General features: G+C 37.7%; 2 protein-coding genes across 2 annotated transcripts in view; one reads left to right on the top strand and one right to left on the bottom strand.

Moving 5' to 3' along the window:
* Positions 1 to 299: 299 nt before the first annotated feature.
* Positions 300 to 19,858, top strand: LOC134826782 (uncharacterized). Its single transcript, XM_063839279.1, has 6 exons — positions 300 to 345; positions 543 to 698; positions 18,585 to 18,685; positions 18,842 to 19,109; positions 19,218 to 19,348; positions 19,459 to 19,858. Exons 1-6 carry the CDS (start codon positions 300 to 302, stop codon positions 19,621 to 19,623), a joined length of 867 nt encoding a protein of 288 aa, XP_063695349.1. The 3' UTR covers positions 19,624 to 19,858.
* A 2,859-nt stretch (positions 19,859 to 22,717) lies between these two features.
* LOC134826781 (endoplasmic reticulum aminopeptidase 1-like) overlaps positions 22,718 to 22,867 on the bottom strand; it is a gene marked incomplete at its 5' end in the record, with an annotated part of 34,719 nt that continues 34,569 nt past the window's right edge. Inside the window, 1 exon segment of the mRNA XM_063839278.1 lies at positions 22,718 to 22,809. Coding sequence (XP_063695348.1) covers positions 22,718 to 22,809 — 92 coding nt within the window.

Here is a 22,867-nt window from a genome sequence, read left to right as displayed (position 1 = left end):
AAATCATGCTATTTTTTCATGTTCTCGTAGGCTTTTATATAATATCTGTTTTTCTTGTATATATATGTATCTTGTAGCCACCGTTTCATACAATAAATTTCCGAAATCCTGTTGCCTCGGAATGTCGGGTCTCAAATTTATAAATTTAACCTTTTTCCGAACAATTCATCCACAAAATGACAGTGCACTTCCTCCACAGAGCACGGTATTCTGGGGTTTTACTGAGTAGGAATAAATTTGTATTTTTAAATCTTCCCAAACAACAAAGTTTTGACCGTTTAACACCATACCAGAACAAGATGATGTTTGTAGCCCTTGTATTTATAATCGGAACTGTTGGAGCAGGTAATCAAACATATCATTATAAAAGCTTTTGATGTTTATCACTCCTAATTGTTAATATCATACAATTCTACTTTTGATATTGTAAGACATTGTATCCTTATTAGTATTCACTGACCGAGCGAAAATAAAACGCATTCCATTCCCTGTAAGTAGAAACTCTCTTCTGTGAACAATAAAAATGATAAATAACACTTCAGGTCCAACCTCTGAAGAATGCCCGAGAATCCTAGATGCGGCCGGAGTATCGAAGATGTTTGCCCCAATGGTAGCACATAGCATACATTCATTGACACTAGAGGGTATCCGTTACTTTTTCAAGGAGGATGCTACGGAGGAAAATGGCGTCCCAACAGGTAATTCGCATATTTTGATAAAGATATGCTAGCCATTCTTTATCTTGCCAAATAGATACGACGGTTTAGTGTATGTACTAAGAGCATCAACTTGCGGGTGAACATTTTATGTCTCAAAACCCAACATATTATACATCATTGGAAAGGTCTCATTGAGTAGAGTCGTTTGGTACCAAGTTTTGGGCAAATAGCTGTTCCTAGCGAAAGTTATAGCCCGTCAAAGTTCCAAAAATGACCATTTAAAAAATGGGGCGGGGCATCGTGTTCTTAAAGTTTTTGACGAATTTTTTTTACAGCATATTGTTTATCAAATTTTTTTACACAAGATTTGCTGTATGCCGTAATTTTTAATCCATTATTACAGTCACAATCAATTTATTTTGTCATCAGAGTTTGAATTACGTAAAGAGACAATCTGTATTCCGCATGGTTCCCGGCGCGCTAGTTTGTCTACAAATTATTAATTCGCGCGTTACAATATCAGATTTACCCAGCAACGCACATGTTCGCACGTTAGTCAGTGTAATAATTGTAGGTTTACAACCTACGAGTATCACCCGTTAAGTGTAATAAGCGCCTCCCTAGCATCAGCTGTAGGAGTAACAGCAGTACAGATGTCAAACTGAAGGTTAAGTTACATGTCTAATGGAAGAGGGTATTTCTCTGTTATTTTTGTGTTTTCAAAACAAAAATAAACGGAGCATTTGATCGAAATTTATTTCAATTAAAATATAGATTAACAGTCATTTAGTCAAGCTAAAAAATCAGACTCTAAATCGAATCGAGAGATCCTTATACAGTTTAAAATTTAAAATTTAAAATGTCTATTTTACTAGCAGTCAATATAATATTTGTTTCACACAACAAGACTTGCTGAATAACATAGTTGCAAGGTTGCGGCTGCTTTTAAAATCATTCCAAAGATTTAAGCATTTATTCAACGGTAAGAAATGTACAGTCTTTAAGTCCTCCTTATTTGTACGACTCAAAACTGGTTAGCATTTATGTAACATTTCTTTCTCATAAACAAGTTAATCACATCATCAGATAAAAACATTTGAAAAACCATCACTCATCAAGTGTACTATGATTCGAATAAATTTATAACAAAAATACAGCAGATTTCCTTCTCAGTTAGATAATTATTAATATTCTAGTAACTTATAATATTTAAATGGGTAGGCATTTTTTGTCCTGTGAAATGCGACCTCAAAGGACGTATTTAAGATTTAGAATACGTTCAGTGCATTAAATAACGGTAGTTCGAGCGGTATCCGCTTCAACTACATAAATAACCTCGGTTTGGGCAAGCTTTTAAAATGTTCAGGAAGAAGGACATTTATTCCCTATATATTTACCAGTACAGTGCAGTTATCTTGGATTATCATAACTGGGAACATGACGTACAATTATTATCCGTCATGTAATGGACCAAATCTAAAAAGCCAATAACGACGTTTAAGATGTACAATGTACATTGTACATAAGATGTATATTGTATAATCATGCAAGATGTATGATCCGTTAAAATGGAGTTGGTACTTCCCAAATTGGCGCCATGTCGTCTGCTGTTTTATATACTGTCGTGTGCTCCCGGAAACTCACTCTTATAATATGACTGTGCCTTAAATAAACAAAAGGTCGGCAAGTACAGAATATAGCGAGACCGCTTAATACATATAATATAACGGCCCTGTGCCGATAAGTGCACAGATAACTGATATATAGTGCAAGAGATTGCAATAAGATAAATTCGGACTTCCGACAGATTTATTGAGTGTGGAAAAGTTACATCCAAATGCGAATAAAACGTCCTAGATAATGATTTTGGAGATATTAATATGTATGGTTAATGGTTATCGTTTAGGGCGATGAGGCAAAAAAATTCTTATGAATAATTTCAGCATATTCTAAACTGTCTGTGCTGGCTGCACTTTTTGTTGGAGAGCTATCTAAAAGCTCTTGCAGTTCTTTTATCGTTTCCTCCTCATCAATAAGATCAATAATATCTCGTTTAGGTTTCGAGTACGGTGTGGTACTTTATTCTCCAGTTCTTACAAGTATTGGAGTTGACCTTGTGCTTTTTAATCTTCGTACCCTAATTGAATTGAAATATTCATCGTTAGTTTATGAGATTTAAGCCAATTCTTTCCAGGAACGAAATTCTTGTTATCATACAGAGTTAAAGGGGGGGGGGGGGGGGGCAATGGATATTTTTTGTGAAACTTGATCACGAGATAGCAACAAACCAGGACCAGTGACCGAACTTTTGAGGGGGTCCCCGACCCCAACCCCCAAACGATACCCGCGGGGCAGCCACACCCATATTTGGTCCAAATTAGGCCCAATTTGTTGGGCCTAACACCGCTGTTTTGGTGTATGCCCCCCCTTAAGGGGGCATAGACAAAAACAGTGGTTTGTGCCGTCCAGATCAAATGACCTTCTAGCGCATCAAATGACCTTCTAGCGCACCGTTTAAAGCGAGATTAGGAAGGCAACAAATTTACATTTTTTCAAAGGATGGCGTCCACTTTAGTTCACTGTTTTTAGAACTTACTAACCATTATTACACAGTATATTTCCAAAATAATTAGCTTCTTGGTAAATGTAACAAATCACTATTATCTGATATTGAATAACCTTTTCATCTTGAGCTTTGTCAACTCAATCCTACCCTGACATCTGGTCACCGAATCAGTACAATCCTGAAAATATTTCACATGAGATTTGCCTTCGTTTCACGTTTGGTGAGAAGGAAAGTTATGCATTTTAAATTGTTATTGCATTAATTAAACCCCCTGTGGTCCTTCTAATAGGACAGTAATATTTTATTAAAAGAACAACCAGCATCAATCAACATAATCTGGTATAAAATATGCTTCGCACAATACTGACCTTACATGTCAGCAAATGCCCCATTTTCTTTAGAGTAGTAGCCATTTTTCTATTCTGAGACAAACACATTTAGCTGCTAATAATATTATAACGCAGTATGCAGATAAGCAAAAAAATATTTAGTATGATTTTTGTGTATGTAAAAATTATCCTTTAAATACTTTTGGGGTGACATTTAGTAGTTCAATGATAGAGAAAATAAAACAGAAATGTATTGTGACAAACATCGAGCCATAATTTATTTCTCTTAAGCAGAGATGCTTCGGTTTTTAAAAGAAACGATTCTTAATCGCAATAATTCATCTATCTAAAATGTTTAATAGCTCTTGCATGCCACTCGAACACGTTGTAAAATAAAACAAACTGTTAACTTGAATTATAAGAATTTAATAACAAAAGGCTGCCGTTGAGCGTTTTTAAACGTCATCTCTGCTAATGAACAATTACAAAATTTGTAATTTTTCTCAAAAGTCAAAGCTCTTTAACAAATTTAAATGCAAGGTACTCATGGATTTTAAATTGTTGATTCAATTTAATTATAGCGTGATATTGGACTCGTCTTGCTTGTCCATTGTCAAAACGTGCGTAAAAAAGTTTATTTGGTCAGGAAAATATATTATACAATAAACATGGTATAACCAATCAACGTCAATTAATTACAAAACAATATTATTTCCACAATCCTTGGCCCTCACACAAGAGATTTTGACACGAACCAATTTGAAACATTCATAAATAAATAATATTGGACTCGTCTTGCTTGTCCATTGTCAAAACATGCGTAAAAAAGTTTATTTGGCCAGGAAAATATATTATACAATAAACATGGTATAACCAATCAACGTCAATTAATTACAAAACAATATTATTTCCACAATCCTTGGCCCCCACACAAGAGATTGTGAAACGAACCAATTTGAAACATTCACAAATAAATAATATTGGACTCGTCTTGCTTGTCCATTGTCAAAACGTGCGTAAAAAAGTTTATTTGGTCAGGAAAATATATTATACAATAAACATGGTATAACCAATCAACGTCAATTAATTACAAAACAATATAATTTCCACAATCCTTGGCCCTCACACAAGAGATTGTGACACGAACCAATTTGAAACATTCATAAATAAATAATATTGGACTCGTCTTGCTTGTCCAATGTCCATTGTCAAAACGTGCGTAAAAAAGTTTAGTTGGTCAGGAAAATATGTTATACAATAAACATGGTATAACCAAACAACGTCAATTAATTACAAAACAATATTATTTCCACAATCCTTGGCCCCCACACAAGAGATTGTGAAACCAACCAATTTGAAACATTCACAAATAAATAATATTGGACTCGTCTTGCTTGTCCATTGTCAAAACGTGCGTAAAAAAGTTTATTTGGTCAGGAAAATATATTATACAATAAACATGGTATAACCAATCAACGTCAATTAATTACAAAACAATATTATTTCCACAATCCTTGGCCCCCACACAAGAGATTGTGACACGAACCAATTTGAAACATTCATAAATAAATAATATTGGACTCGTCTTGCTTGTCCATTGTCAAAACGTGCGTAAAAAAGTTTATTTGGTCAGGAAAATATATTATACAATAAACATGGTATAACCAATCAACGTCAATTAATTACAAAACAATATTATTTCCACAATCCTTGGCCCTCACACAAGAGATTGTGACACGAACCAATTTGAAACATTCATAAATAAATAATATTGGACTCGTCTTGCTTGTCCATTGTCAAAACATGCGTAAAAAAGTTTATTTGGTCAGGAAAATATATTATACAATAAACATGGTATAACCAATCAACGTCAATTAATTACAAAACAATATTATTTCAACAATCCTTGGCCCCCACACAAGAGATTGTGACACGAACCAATTTGAAACATTCATAAATAAATAATATTGGACTCGTCCTGCTTGCCCATTGTCAGAACGTGCGTAAAAAGTTTAATTGGTCAAGAAAATATATTATACAATAAACATGGTATAACCAAACAACGTCAATTAATTACAAAACAATATTATTTCAACAATCCTTGGCCCCCACACAAGAGATTGTGACACGAACCAATTTGAAACATTCATAAATAAATAATATTGGACTCGTCCTGCTTGCCCATTGTCAGAACGTGCGTAAAAAGTTTAATTGGTCAAGAAAATATATTATACAATAAACATGGTATAACCAAACAACGACAACTAATTACAAAACAATATTATTTTCACAATCCTTGGCCCCCACACAAGAGATTGTGAAACGAACCATATTGAAACATTCATAAATAATAAATATACCCATTACTTTGTTGGGATCCATTAAACTTTTGCACACATCACAAAACTCTACTCCCTTTAGAGGCGAATCAGACGTCCTTCATCCAGCCTAGCATTGTATTTTAGTAACCGACTACAGATCTACGTCAGTAATACATTTTCACTCAGTATTCAGTAATCCTTGATAAAATCCTAGATGAAAAAATAACTAAAATTCTAAATACAATTCCTAAGTAAATTCCTAAACAATATAAATCCTATTTATAAACGTCGTACTAATGATTATCAAAATTACAATCAAGTTATGATATACATATGATCATTTCGAAGATATAACCATGATGAACAACTAAAACCATATCAACAATCCCCAAAACAACCGCATTTCTTCCAACACTTCATGTTCAACTTTTTGCAAGAACAGTTTTTACAAAGTGAGGGTTGCGATGTTCCGCTTCGACCACAAGAACAACGGCTTCTTAGTTTAAGAAAAGGGTCTCTCGTTTTATTAGATAGATCGTACACGCGGCTTGTCCACAAGGGAACACAGGCACCGTTCGAGTTCACCCAACCCCACTGATAAGGATCCACATGGGGAGGTTCAGGGATATGAGCTCGGCCCCAAACATTCGTTGCAACATACAGAGCACGGCGCATGTGCAGGTAGAGTGCAGCCTTAGATGGTGGGAGTTGGCGCAGAGTCTTGATTGTCTTAAATTTGAAGGTATCTACTCTACCAACCGAGCAACCCAAACTCGGATTCCTAACTTTGTAGGTTGTTAACACAAATTGCATAACTTCTTCAAATTTGTCTATTAGCTTCAGAGGATCCGCCATTAACTCACTAAAAACTTGAGGAATGATATCATCTTTTAAATAGATGTTGAGCCATGACAGTTGTCCAACGTCATAAAATGACTCCACATAGTCACACCCTGACATTGAAAATAGTAGGGGTAATCCTCGTAGCTGATGTGGAGTAAACGACTTGGATGCCAAGTTAATGTTAATGAAGAGGATGCCAGTAGCAGATTTCCCAGACATCAATATGATGTTAAAATTGTCGGTTTTGGCCACTTCACAGAAGTGATTATAATACTGAATCAATATGATTAAAACGTCAGTGTCATTACTCCTAACAACAACTCTCTTCAGTCCTTCCCGAATCGCACTAACAATATGAAGTACGATTCGGGAATCCGCCTCAAGGTGACTACAATCTTCCATTTCTGAGATATGATTTGAAGTAACCTTTCGGCGGTTCGTGAAAACATACTTTCTGTTTAATGATAATGATTTCTCATAGAGAAAGGAAATTAACAAGTCATAAAACTTCTCTTTGTTTTTAATGTTTTTCATAAAATCTTTCACGAAGTCCTTGGGGAACGGTGATTGTAATGAAAAATTAATATCACTTCCAGAACCCCGCGAACTCCGTGTTTTTTCTTTGAGCAAATGTTTGTCAGTATAATTATCGCACACAATGTCGATACGACAATTGTTGCGTCCAATGTTTGATATATATTTCCAGATAGCTTCACAGAAGCTGTAAAAGTTCACATATTTTCCGGCAGCTCCAAGAAGAATCACCACGAAACTGATGTCAACAATAAGTGCACCATCAACTGCAAAAGCTGCTTCCTTAGTAGATGATGACGTTTTGTGAATCCTTTTCAGTACGGCGCTCTTCGAAGAATTGAAACTTTCTCCGTGTTTAGTAAAGGCACCAGGAACATTAAATGGCTCATCCTCAAACGCCTCGACAGCTTCATCAAACCTATCAGAAACAACATCTTTAATTTCCTGAATGAATGCTAATTCCTGATAAGAAGTTAGTCCTACTACTATAGGCGGGAGCTTCTCTTTATCTCCAGGGAGGAGCATTGAGTGTTTTTTAACGGGATCAGTGAAGTCTGTAGTGCATTTCACTAATCTTTCTTCCTTGAATATCAAGTATAATTCTTTTCCTTTGGATACCAAAGATCTGAGATTTTCCGTCATGATCTTACAAGAGTTCATGGATTCTCCATTATGGAGGAAGACAATTAAGCTATGATCAGCACTGAACGGGTTTGTGGAACGTATGATGCTTTCATAAGCTGATTTTACGTTTCTCAAAAATGCTGTTTGGACGGACGTATGGTCATCATGACGATGCTCATAGTCGTCCTCACGTGAAATACCCATAATGTCCTCAAACTCTCCCACGACTCTTATCAGCTCTGGACACGCTAGATTCCAGATGGAGCCGATGTCACTACCTAATGCTGCCTTGTAGGATTTGATAAGTTTGTTTGTTTGTTCGTGAGCTTGATCGCAAGCTATAGAAGAGAAGGGTCTTCCTGTCACCGATACGGCGAAATGTCCTTTAAGGAACTCTGAATACAGAGATGGGTTTGTTGACTGTAGCTGCTGAAGATCATCTACATGCACAGCCAACCATCGTTCATAGTTTATTCTATCCAGCATGAAAGCGTAGGGTAGAATACTTTCTAGCACTGAACAATACAAGGCGAAATCGCGTTCTCTCGATGCTCTCTCGAGAAGAAGGTATAATATCCCCAAGTCCAAGATCATATTCCAATAGTGGAACATGTCTGAATTTATGAGGCTAGATTTTTCCCACTCGTCCCAGTCTCTTCCATGATTGCATTCATGTGCAGCAATCTTAGCCTTGTAAAGCGAGACAGTCACAACCTGATGATAGAATTTTTGAAATAAAACACTCTAATATAAAAATAACGAATCAAATTTTTTGATATAAACACACTTTCTCTGGAAATGCTTAAAAACACGATTAGGGTGCCCATGCTTAAGATGTACATATTGTACATATTGTACATATTAACAATATGTTAGAGATACATGTACAGACTACAGATCTTTCCTAGGTCTACGCCCTACGGATCTTTGAGAAGATGACCTTTGTCTAAGATGAGGCTGCAAATTTTGAAATGGAATTAACAAAGTTTTATTTATGTCATGCACTTCAGGCTTTAGTTTGAATCAGATATCATGCACCGTTGATGCAAAATTAAATCAAGCATATCGCCAAATATAATTACCCCTCATTCAATAATTTGTTATTACCTGGAGAATATACTTTGATCGGGATACATTGTTCGACACTGAGATCAAAGCAGTTCCAGCTCCAGTCTGGGTCATGTTAGCATTGTTCAAGCACTCAACAAGGCCACTCCCCTCGACGAGACGAGCGTACATTGTCAGGACCATCTGAATACATAGTAAGGTCCAAAGAGAAAAGATATGCAGCGTTAAATAACAATTTTTGACTAACGATATTATCGATATTGATCGTGCAGTGTTGTGATGGGCAGTGTTCAGTGGAAAAATGCTGTTGAATATAAAAACAAAGACATGAAACCAAAATAGGCAAACAAGGTAAACTCTCTTATCTTACCTTCTCGATATGAAAGCCGCCCATCAATGGAAAGTAAGTAGATTTCCCGTATTGCTGCGGGTAAAACCACTGGATCTCTTTACATCGGGCATACAGTGGCTCATCAGATACGTCAACTGTCACTTGTCCCGGATTTAAGAAGGCCGTTGTTTTCCTGTAAGGTTTCCTGGTTAAGTTGGGTTAATATAATGTTTGTTTCTTGAAACGGGGTCACGAAATCCTCTCCGAACCTCCACGTGGTGTGGCCTGGTTGGCACTAACGGGTGGTGTGCTCTCTTGTTGAGTACTAAGGTTGGGACTTGCCAACTCAAAGTTCCCATGGGAACCAGGAAGTCAACAATAACAGCTACCAAGCACCAGGAAATTTCTCTTTCAGATATCAGGTTACAAGATAGTACACACACAAATGACGATACGTTAGACACAGATACCTAGCTCTAAGAGCTATTAAATCACCAGGAAATTCTCTTTCAGCTTTCAGGTCCCATCGAAGTCACCCACCACAGAGCTAGGGATTCCAATTCGCTCATCCTGACTACAAGGACACACTGATAATGAGTAGTCTTGGCACTTCCTCCCTCCAGTAACCACTTTTCAGGTCTTTTCAGTTAAGACAGCTAATGCTGACACACGCTAGACACAGGCTCGTGATAAGACAAAATTAGGGATTTCAACTCTGACTACGAGAACACACTGATAACGAGAATTCCTGGAACTTCTTCCTCCAGTAACCACTTTTCAGGGGACCGGGTTAGCTTTGCCACACTCTTTATTGAAGTGTGACTGGACGCTCTACAATCATCTAGTAGCAGCAGAGTTTGACTGACATCCTTACTGGTTCTATTCAGTTTCTACAGCGGAAGTTCTCAACACTCGAATCAGTTCATCTCGGACATCCTGCAGAGATGCTTTATCACAGCCTGCCCCATTACACGGGGAACCCTTAGATCTACAGTACCCTGGTGGACAGCTTAGCTCTTTAAGCATAGTGGACCTCTTTATTTCTGAGACGCAAAGCTAACCGGACCAGAAATAAACATCAATGCAATGCTTAGGGGATGCAAATAGGACATACAACGTTTAACGATTTACTCGAACTTTTGATTCATTTTTAAGCTCGACGTTACATGGTATCAATTCAGGACAGATATTCCTTCTTCAGGTTCATTGAGGAAATCGTACCCGCTATTTGCGTTATACATGGCAAGTTTCTGGACTAATGATAACTTAGGATCTCAATCAATCATAAATTCCTCTCAGATTCCCAGGCTGCATTTAAAGCCCTTAACAGCACCACTTTTAACTCCAGGTTCGTTCTGAACATCTCAGACCAACTCAACTCGCTAGGTTTTCGCATCGAGTAGAACTTTGTTCCAGGACATGAAGGAGTATACGGTAAAGAACTATAATCAACACCCAAATAAAAGATTACCTCTTCAATCTCCATATCAAGAAGTATAAACAGGTGGCACTCAGTGATAAAGGAAAAACCCCACTAACATTTTTCCTCAACAAAAACAGGTACAAGAAAATTAACATCACAGGTACTCACATCAGATGGCTAACATGGCTACTATCAGGACACAGCCCACTAGCATACTTCCAGACGGTAGCAAACAACTCCAATTTCGAAACACAAGACTGTGAACACTGCCCAGGGGAAGCAGAAACATCACAACACTTCCTATGTGAATGCATCCAGCTGATGACAACTAGAATGAGGATATTTGGTAAACCCATCCTAACAATTGAGGAACTCATCAATAGTAAACTCGACCACATTATCAAATTCGTGGAACAGTCAACAAGGTTTGACAGAGACGATCTATTTGGATAAGCATCTAGGACATACACCAAGGTTCATAAACAATCATACACTAGACCCACACAGGACCATCCCAGATAGTGACACATATTCAGGTGTGGACCATGCTCGGAAGTCCCTCGCCTGCCCGCCAAAGAAGAACATCTGAAGTGGGTTTGCTCTGAGCAAGGTAGTAACAGCTTCGAGACTCCAGAGGTCTGTTGCGTTGATATCTATTATTCTATGTTTTTGTATATACTTAGGGAGTCCTGGAGTGTGGCTAGCAGGAGTCACACTCTGTGGGCACGGCGAGAAGGCCTCCCTCTTCACTAGGAGGCCAGAAACCGTTGACCAAAACAGAGAGAGAGAGAGAGTTTCTTGAAACGAAACTTTATTTCATGAACTTAATTTCACTGTACCACTTATACTTAAAAAATATACCAAAGTGCATATATTATATATATATATTTTGTAGCTGTACTCCTACACATTAAAAGTCGGTGTTGATATATATGTATATATATATACTGCACAAATAATAATACAATACACAGTTACTCGGTTAGACAGACATTTTCTGTCAAAAAGAACATACTTGGCAATATCGATCGTGTGTCTCATCATAGTGTGGGAAGTCGGAGATTCTTTTTGTAGGGGGTATGTCCCAACGATGGTTTTAGTAGGAGCGCTTGATGTTTGAGAGTGAAACACTCCCCAAGTGATAACGTTAGAATCTTCAGATGCTGCACACACAGAGTTCAACCAAGCTATCTCCTTTACACGAGCTTCCTGGATCTGATTGGGAGCAACAGTTAATCGTTTAAAGTAACAAAGAAAAATGAAAATTTGGAGATGCGTGAGAAGACGTATCCAGCGGATCGGGAGTAAAAACCATCACCAATTCGACTAGACGTTTATCCTTCAGTATAAAGTGTCCGTCTTCCGAGAAGATTAAAGTAGGGTAAAATGATCAGAGGCAACATATAAATGAGACGGCTACAGAATCGCATTTTACTTTTAGCGGTTTCCCACTGTAAGCCGTTTCTAGCAGTATCAGTCGTTTCTCACATTTTTGGCACAGCTTCAGTGCTTCACACTTAAGGCACATTTTTCATTTAATTGAAGTTATAAAAACCAAGTTCAATCTATCGTTATATTCTGGGTAAATTTCAAAATAAGGAGAATCAGTTACAAATTATGTCCAATTAACTGTCTTTAAACCAATTGATTTCCAATTATGGATCGTTTTCAAACGTCTTGCACCGCCACCGTCTGATTCTTACAGTATATCGACGGCTCCCAAAAAGGTTAACTTTTTCACTAAACAGGGGATATCTCACCATTATAAGACATTCACAAGCAAACTATTGAGGACTGTATATATATTTGATTTTTATTCAAATTAACTAAAGCTCTTTAACTTCAAGCTGACATATTTTTTAGAAAGAATAGTTAAAATTACCTCCTGCAATAATTTGTGGGTAGCTTTCCAACACACAGAAATATCTGCTTAAAATTCGTTGCAGGTTCGCATTTGCCGCATATTCCAAATATTTGCCGCTCCCAAGCCGCACTATGTGTCAAATTTTCCACGCATTAAGAAATTTTAGGCAAATTTTCGGAACATTTTTCCACTCTCGTATGTTGCCCCTCACAATAATCCACAAGATATGTCCACAAGATACTATATTAATTTAATATATTTTAATGTATACTTTAATGTACGTCTTGATAAATGTTTCTATGTTACCAATACCTTTGCTTCTGTGTTCAATTCTCGACACTCTCCACGTTGAACAGAATCAAGTTTGTATGTTTTCGGAATAAACGTTTCTTTACAGGGATCATAGGAAAAGTAATCAGGTAGAGGTGTTGTTACCTCTTTTACTTCCACATATTCCGCTGTTTCCATGGTGGTACCACAATTATCTAAAAACAGTGTCAATAGAAACATCTTAATATTTAGTTTTAAACATAATAGCAATACGGTTACGCATGAGGCTACTAATTCATCGGGGCAAAAGCGGCTGACGGTATCATCATTTCGGGAGAATATTGTTGGCTCTTCGTACCGAGTTGTTTTAAACTTCTTATAAAAGCCAACTTTTATCAGGTATCATGTAAGAATTTTGGCGTCAATACCTGCATATACTTCTTACCTTGCGTTGGGAACTGGAAAACAGACATTGATGTTCCGTGGAAGTGCTCAGAAGCAATCCTGCTGGCGACGTTGCTGTCCAAGTTGTCTTTTCCGTGAATATGGAACAGTCCCATCCGACAGTTCAATGGAGAGACCACCTTGTTCTTAGAATACGTCTTGGCTGAGAGTTCTGCCAAGGATATGACCATCATCCTATCTCTCCTAAAATGACATACCTGAAAATGAAAATAATACTTACAGTTGGTTAATAATTTTAATGAAATAAAATATATCGATATACGCTATGCAGCTTCTTATTAAAGTAAAAATTTACAAAGTTAATTATTTGTGGTCAATCCAACTACATACGCGGTATCGTTTCAAGACGCGGTCATTAAAACGAAATAGTAAATTAAAATATAGACTTCCTAACCTGTCCAGTAGCAGTCAGAGGATCCATGACGGAAGCTCGCTGAGTGTCTCCGTATAACTTCAAACTCATATAATGAGTTGTACTGGTCTCGTGCTCAGCAGCCCTCCTTCTATACAATGGGTCCTGGATGGAAAGTAAATGAGAAACTATTGAATCGTTCATTAAATTGCTGGTCAGAACAAACGGATGTATTTTAGGTTATACTGTTTATGGAAAGTTTTGCGGTCGTGTTGCAAATAAGATTTGAACATCATTTGTTATGTTTCATATCATCTACTCCTTACAGGAGTGATGGAAGCATATTACAACATTACAATATTATTCAAATGTAACTTACCATTTTTAGAACATCAGGTCTTTTCCGATGATTGTAATAGATTGAGTTTGATATACTCAAAATATCAAAAGACTCCACGTCAGACACCCCGTAACACAAGTAGCTGACCGTCTTTCGAAGATCTACTGGAGCAGAAACTTGTTCAATGATGTCCTCGGAAAACGATCCAGCGAATCTACCGCCTGATGTGCAGTTAACAATCGAGTTCCGCACAAGTTGGAGGTCGACATGAATAGAGTTACTGTCCTGCTCCTTCTCAAAGGCTTGCTTCATGATACCATGAAGGTTTTGTTTTGAACAGATCATGACATAACGCCACGACCCATCATGTTCAATTACAATTTCTGTTCCTATATGCGTCTTCACGGAAGACAAAAATGATATTTCATTGTGAAAAAGTTCTTCGTCCTTGTATCTATCTGATAGAGTTGATGATACAAGTTCATTAAACAAACTAAAGAGCTGAGTGCGGGAATAAATTCCTCCTTTTTCTATCTTAGCAAGCAATGCTCTCATCAGCCTCACTCGTCGTAAGTGACATGGACGTTTTGGAGTGCTTGGAAGGTCCTCATCTTCGATAAGCCGTTTCCCTGGTGTCCATTGGCTTGCTTCACTTGAGGGGGTATTGGCCGAGTCACTTTCTTCTACTTCATCTTCTGTAGCAACAATTGGATTGCCTACTGCTGCTAAATCATTGCTGTTTTCTAGGGTATTCTGAAGGGCTTGGACTTGCTGGATAACTTCTTCCTCGTTTAATTGAGAAGCTGCCGCTATGGGGGCATAAGCGGTAGCTGTCTCGTTTTTCTTCTGGTAACGTTTTTTGCATGCTTGGTGAAAGGATGCTTTGATTTCGTTCAAAAAGTTGGCTATCGACTCGTGGTCGTCACGTAAACCGCTCCATCCCATCTCATAAAGGTCTATGTCACTCCCGTGGTTCACGTGATGAGATAGGAGGTTCTTTGCTATTGTAGAATTACCAGTATCATTTCCGACAATAAGCGGTTTACGTCCTGTCGTCTTACAAATTGGACATATCTTTCGAATCCTAATGTCCATCAAAAATGCTGAAAAGTAGGTCTTGAAAGGATGTGAAAATTCACGAAAGAAAAAATTATGTGGTCATTATATTACAACATAATCATCATTGATCAATTAACATTGATTTGCTTATACTCGTGTTTGTCAAAATTTTAGAAACTTCATTATCTTATGTTACTATAGGTCATGAAATCAAGAATATGCTCTAAAACGATGGCGCCAAACCTATGTAAAACTAAAATGACGAAATTATCAAGCAATTTGTTTATCTCGTTGAGATGATTCTAACCATTGTAATGACCAAGATGACCACTTATTTCCCATCAAAAGACCGAAGCTGAGATATCTTGTATGAAGTGTGTCAATCGATGCTCGTGAGAGTGTAAAAATGGGGTCTGAACTGAAAACACAACAACCCGAAGTCTGAAGACTCTAAAACCATGATCATTTAAAATTAAATACACAAGACGAAAGTTTAGCTCTTATCAGAAGCAGAGATATCTTAAAACAAGTGAGATAAAGGGTGTGGTCATACATATAACTTTAGTCTAAGGGTCACGAAATCCTCTCCGAACCTCAGCGTGGTGTGGCCTGGTTGGCAGTAACGGGTGGTGTGCTCTCTTGTTGAGTACAAAGGTTGGGACTTGCCAACTCAAAGTTCCCATGTGGCCTGGTTGGCAGTAACGGGTGGTGTGCTCTCTTGTTGAGTACAAAGGTTGGGACTTGCCAACTCAAAGTTACCAGGAACTAGGAAGTCGACACTAACAGCTACCAAGCATCAGGAAATTTCTCTTTCAGATATCAGGATACCAGATAGTACACGCACGAATGACGACACGTTAGACAAAGATACCTAGCTCTAAGAGCTATTAAATCACCAAGAAATTCTCCTTCGGCTTTTAGGTCCCAACGAAGTCACCCACCACAGAGCTGCGGATTCCAATTCGCTCATTCTGACTACAAAGACACACTGATAATTAGTAGTCTTTGCACTCCCTCAAGTAACCACTTTTCAGGTCTTTTTCAGTTAAGATAGGTAATGCATAAGGGCTGACACACGCTAGACACAGGCTCGTGATAAGACAGAGTTAGGGATGTCAAATCTCTCACTCTGACTATGAGGAGTGAGGACACACTGATAGCGAGAATCCTTAGCACTTCTCCCTCCAGTAACCATATTCCAGGTCATCTCAGCTAGACAGCTAAGGGCTCATCTTGAGGCCATCACATTTAACCTAGGATTAGGGGACCGGGTTAGCTTTGCCACACTCTTCATTGAAGTGTGACAAACTGCTCTACAATCATCTAATAGCAGCAGAGTTCGACTGACACCATTACTGGTTCTAATCAGTTTATACAGCAGAAGTTCTTAACGTTCGAAAACAGTTCATCTTGGACATCCTCCAGAGATGCTCTATCATAGCCTGTCACATTACACGGGGAACCCTTAGATCTACAGTACCCTGGTGGACAGCATAGCTCACTAAAGCATAATCGGACCAGGAACAAACAACAATGCAATGCCTCAGGGATGCAAATATTAGGACATCAAAATTTTAACGAATGCATTACTCAAACTTTGGATTCAATTTGTTAGCCCAACGTTAGATGGTAACAATACAGGACAGACAATCCTCCTTTACTTTCATTGAGAAAATAGTACCCACTATTTGCATTACACATGGCAAGTATCTGGACTAATGATAACTTAGGATCCCCATCAATCATTAATTCCTCTCAGATTCCCAGGCTGCATTTAAAGCGCCTAACAGCACCAGTTTTAACTCCAGGTTCGTTCAGGGACGTAGCCAGGATTTTTCTTTGGGGGGGGGGGGGGCCTGTCGGCGAGCCAACGCGTCCATTCCAGCTGCGCAGCGAGCAAAGCGAGCAAGCTGTGGCGGAGGTCTGGGGGCACAGGGCCCAGCGGGGCCCAGGGGCGGAGCCACTTGGCGGGGGCTAGGGTGGCGCAGGCCCCGGAAAATTTTGCAAAATAGATTTTGACATTTCCTACGGTCTAGGGGACACTAGCCCCCCCCCCCCCCCCTGTCTACGTGCCTGGGTTCGTTCTGAACATCTCAGACCAACTCAATTCAATAGGTATTCACATCGAGTAGAACTTGGATGTTCCAGGGCATGAAGGAGTAACGGTAAAGAACTAGCGGACGAATTAGCAAGGGATGATCAATCCAACAACATCCCCATAGGACCAGAACCCTTTCTCCCAATTAGGCCAAACTCAGTGACAAAGGAAAATCACACTTGAGATGTTCCTTCACAAACATAAATACAGGTATTTTAATTTTTCTGGAACTCACATCAGATGGCTGACATGGCCACTGTCAGGATAGATCACAGCCCACTAGTTTAACAACGTCAACTTCGAGACACAAGATTGTGGACACTTTCAGGAGAAGCAGAAACATCCCAGCACCTCCTCTGCAAGGGCATCCATATCATGACACGCAGAATGAGGATAATTAGAAAACCACTAAGGACTACGGAGGATCTTAACTGTTCTAACCAATCTTTCCCCTTTAGCAAAGTCACCCTGAACTCTACTGTGGTGAGTAGAGTGTTACACTTTGTAACTGTGCTTTATAGCTTTCCTTAGTATTATAGCTTTCAGTTCATGTTTCTAGTAAGATAAGAACTGGTATTGATACTTCTAATTGCATTTATTCTATAATGAATTGCATTACACATTATATATGTTTTTAGATAGATACCAATCATCGTGATTCCATTGCATACATCAGACTAGAGCAATAAACATTAACAACAGTAAATTCAACCATATCTTCAAATTTGTAAAACAGTCGACAATACTGGATAGTATAGGGAAAACCCTGGATTCTTCCTTTAAGTGTATACATACTATTACTATCCAGAACTAAGAATATTTGCATTATACTTTCAAACCAATTTCACAGTGTGATCATTTAAACTTCATGTTGTGGACGTCAGCTGAATTTGATGCAACCGAAAATGCGACATGAGCATGTAAATTTGATATGAGAAAAAAAATTGCGCAACAAAAAATTTGGTAAAATCTCCTTATTGCGATTTCTAACTGCGCGGCGTAGCGCGTACTTTTAAATCCAAATAAAAATTATTTTTGATTAAAATATCAAAAAATAAAATTACGGCATACAGCAAATCTTGTGTAAAAAAATGTGATAAACAATATGCTGTAAAAAAAATTCGTCAAAAACTTTAAAAACACGATGCCCCGCCCCATTTTCTAAATTAACCATTTTTGGGACTTTGACGGGCTATAACTTTCGCTAGGAACAGCCATTTGCCTAAAACTTGGTACCAAACGACTCTACTCAATGAGACCTTTCCAATGATGTATAATATGTTGGGTTTTGAGACATAAAATGTTCACCCGCAAGTTGATGCTCTTAGTACATACACTAGTTGTGGCCAATGACCACCATAATGCATGCTATTAGATAATGTGAGTGGGTTTCCCAATAAAATTAGTGAAGTGAACGACATTATTTAAGATATTTCAGTAAATATGGATCTGATGAGCGACACGAGGATTCTACCCATTGCACCTTTAGCAGGGTATGATGAAGACTTCTCGACACAGAGCATGAAGACATTCGACTTGGTAAGTGTGGCGAACAGTAACGAGGGAGATACGTTGAACCTTGTAGTTTAGGAGTCGTAGTTAGGCATTATCGTCCGACTACTTGAATAATAAATTTCTTCAGTCCTGAAATAAGACTCCCGGCACCTTGATACTGACCAATTAATATTTGCACAGGTGATGAGGAACATGAACAGAACCTGGTGGGGTCTCACCAATTACAACACCCTCGATAAACTGACCCACGCTTTTCATATGGCTGAGGTCTGGGACAGCGCCGCCGAACAGTACAGATTGGTAAAACGACTACTGGACCCTGAGTCTGATATCTGTGGTTGTGCAACCAATGTTGCAGAGAACAATGTCCTGAACTATCTGAATCTCATGGCCTTCAAGATCAAGTACCCTGGAATTACCTCTGGAAACAAAACCCTTACAGATCATTGTAAGTTTCGTCGTAATAAAGGTCGTACCCACATAACAGGGTATGTAAGGACCAGTATATACCTTATATATATACACCATTTAGTATACAAATAAATTATAATTTCAGACCTCGAATCTAGAGAGAGACGATCAGCTGACACGATGTACAGGTACTGTCCAGGTACTGTCCGACCAAGAATCGGTGAGGGGTCACAAGCAGACTTTGATGGAATTGACTTTGATCTCTCCGATATTGAGGTAAGCTAGATATGTATAAACATAATCGTATCTCTTGCAAGTTTTTTCTGTAATAACGACACATGTGGTTATTGAATTGCTCTTATTATTGAAAAATCTTACAACCCCAGCTGCTGAAAGATATTGCAGAAAAGCTAGTAGATGATGGAGGAATTATATCAGTGCACGTGGATAGTACAGAACACTGGGAAGTGTGGAGGAAGAAGATGAAGCATGGTATGGGGGAGTCAGCATACTACGATCTGGCTGTGTTCATGTTCTGCATGCTCAACTAGACTAGATCCGGACTATGGGGTCTGGACACTAAGAATTGTATGTTAATGATATAATAATAAGATACGGACACTTTTTGTTACATTTTATCGTAGGGTATAGATTATGCAATTATATAAGGGTTAACCTTACTTTGATTTGATAAAGTAGTATTAAAACCATTATACTATGAGATTTTCTAAGGTTGTCAATAATTTTATTGTAATTTGGGGAAAATTCATTGAATTTGATGCATCAATTTAACTTGTTTTTGAACTAATTAAAGAAATATAATGAATTAACGAACTTATAACTAAATTTACAATACAATATTAAAAGAGACTACAAATACAATGTATTCCGATACTGTACTAATTAAAAATGTAGCGCAGTCTATGTTTACATTGACGGATGTTACTCGTCTAAATTTCTGCGAAGCAAAGCAACGATCGATGCGAAGCAAAAATGCTACTGCTAGTTTGCGCGGCGCGTCGAAGCGGCGAAGTCCTCCAAGATGGCAAGTGCTATGAGTATGAAGTAGCGCTTAACGGGTGATACTCGTAAAATATCTGTTCCATATATTGTTCCATATATTGTACCGTCGACGAGTCCAACTCGGTGCGCGTCCTGGTAGGTTGTAAACCTACAAAGTAGCGCTTGTAGGTTTATAACCTACCATGCAGGACGCGCGCCGATTTGGAACAAATATTTTATTTTTACGAGTATCACCCGTTAATACAACAAGCGCCGTGAATGGTGAAGCATTTTGAAGCAACAATTGCTGCACGGTAAAATTTTGTATTAGTATTACATATTACAAGCGTGCTAAATCACTTTACACTCAATCTATCTTTGAAATTTTTCTAAAAGGGCCCTCGACGGGACAGTTGAAACCAAGCATGACATAGGGTCAAAATACTCCCCTGGCAAGATATTGGCGAAAAGCTGTCTCGATCATGTGATATGACCTTATAAGGAAGTTGGCCTAATTTCTCGTTAGGGTTTCAGCATATGATTTTGTCAGGGATTGGGTTATGATTTCGAATAGCCTTTCAGGGCCAGCTAGATCAGAGAACAGGTTGAAAAAGTCACGAAACAGTCGAGTGTATAGTGATTAATCATCATCCTTTGTATTATTCACATTTTTAGACAACTTTTGATACAAAATTTATCAAAAATCGCGATCGGAGGAAAAATTCTGTGCCAACTCATGGCGCTTATTACATAAACTATATAATAAAGCAACTTAAGAACAGTTTGGAAAAGTTGGTCGGCCATAAAGGACACCTAGTGGGACTCAAAACTGTCGGAAAATTATTTTGTTAGACGGATCTGTCTGTACTGGTAGGATCTACGGACTACTCATCTATATCAATATGTACAATGTTAATAATTATGTTTCTTCAAAATTTCATTCATTATTTGATTTCCTCGATTAGGGAGTTTGAACTAATCATAAAATTAAAACGAGTGATCTTGCTTTGCGTTTAGATGAAAATTGGAGAAAATACAAATTGATACCCCGTAATTTCCAAAACAACAAATATAACACGAGAGCTTAAACTTAATAAAACATTAGACAAATAATATACCAGAAATAGTTTTCGCTATACAACATCGTCTTATGAGTGATGAAAACAATTTGATCTCCCGAGTTTGAAGTTACCATATATTACTATTTATAGTAATTGCGAATGTTAAATTGTATTAGCATTGAAGCTGAAATAAATTGTTAATTAGCCTGGTGTCATAAAACATAAAATATAATATCATAAAATTATACAATTTATTATGTGTCATGATATTCGCTTGTATTTAAATATACATTTTTTTATAGAGATAAATTTCATTCAAAATCAATTTAAATAAATATAGCAAGAATTGATCCACAGGTAGTAGAGATAGCAGATTAGCAGTATAAATCCATTTGAACCGGTGCCGTCAGCTCACATAACGGTGGTTTTTAAACCCCTCAAGAACTGATTTTAATATTAGGAGTTGTTCACATATTACGTAATCACTAATCAGCCGAGGGGGAGGGGGGTTTCCAAATGATTACGCTAGCGTAATTTTAACACAATAGATATGCGTAAAACTGGTTACGGAGGGGGGGAGGGGGTTAAATTTTTCAAAAAGTGATTACGTAATATGTGAACGACCCCTTATATCGGGTGTAGAGTGTAGAGTGTTTAATATCACTCGTGAACTGCTTACTCGAGCACCGGTTAAAACTTTTAATTTAAACTCAAATTCAATAAAAATGTTCCTGATTCTGCGAAATATATCCAATAAGGAATATACTTACAATTCCTTTATTTTCATCGGGAAGAATTTGGAAATGCAACAAAATGAATAAACTGCAGAAAAACTAAACAAGACAAATTAAATACAATTTCATCTTGATCCAAAATAAACAAAACTTTCTGAAACCGCGGAAACTCGTGAATCTTCTGGCTTAACACTTCCTTTGAGATGCAACGACTAATATCGTCGCCGTCAGAAATCTAAATTAAACAAATTTAAATTTGTCAAAATTAGTCGTTGAATCTGCTTTCATAATCTAAAATCAAATCACTCCGCGGGTTCGACGATGATAAAATAATCTTAGCTGTTCCAGCCAGCTGAATAAATATTTCATCATAATACACAAATTTAAATAAAGATTAAAACAAAACAGGATGCAAAATTAAGTTAAACCATTTGTGGTGAATGAAGATACAACACGGACACTCCTAAATTAAATCAAGAACTATTCTTCTAATTTAAATTACTAATAACATACGTCAGCTATAAGAAAGCTTTCCAAATCAATCCTAATTTACAATACTAAATTTGTCCAAATTTACACGCTTTTCCTCCTGATACATAATAACGAAATTAACACCATTTCAAATATACTGAGTATGTTTTAATTAACAGATCACGTGGCACGCTTATTTGGAATTCTTTTAATTGACATAATAATTTACTGAAAACAGCCCTAATCGTCCCGCAAATCAGACACAATTACATTATTCCGGTGTCAACAATTTTAGTGATGAGGCATGTTTTAACTGGATGTTGTCGGCTGACAAGTGAAGACTGAAGAGAGAAAGTTTGGAGAGCGGGATATCTAGTCTAGTCTCGGGGGAAGTTAACTTTTAACCAGCCTCCAGCATGCTCTTTATGTTTCTTCAACCACTCTCTCCGATGTGAGGCTGCTTCTAGACCTGGAGAGTGTTAGAAATCAGCATTTGTGTTAGTGCTGAACGGGTTTAGATTGTTCTC

The sequence above is a fragment of the Bolinopsis microptera genome, chromosome 2 (assembly GCF_026151205.1).
Source record: "Bolinopsis microptera isolate Bmic1 chromosome 2, MBARI_Bmic_1.0, whole genome shotgun sequence".
NCBI classification, from domain to species: domain Eukaryota; kingdom Metazoa; phylum Ctenophora; class Tentaculata; order Lobata; family Bolinopsidae; genus Bolinopsis; species Bolinopsis microptera.
The sequence above is the reverse complement of the archived record's forward strand: the minus strand, read 5'-3'. Positions and strand labels throughout refer to the sequence as shown.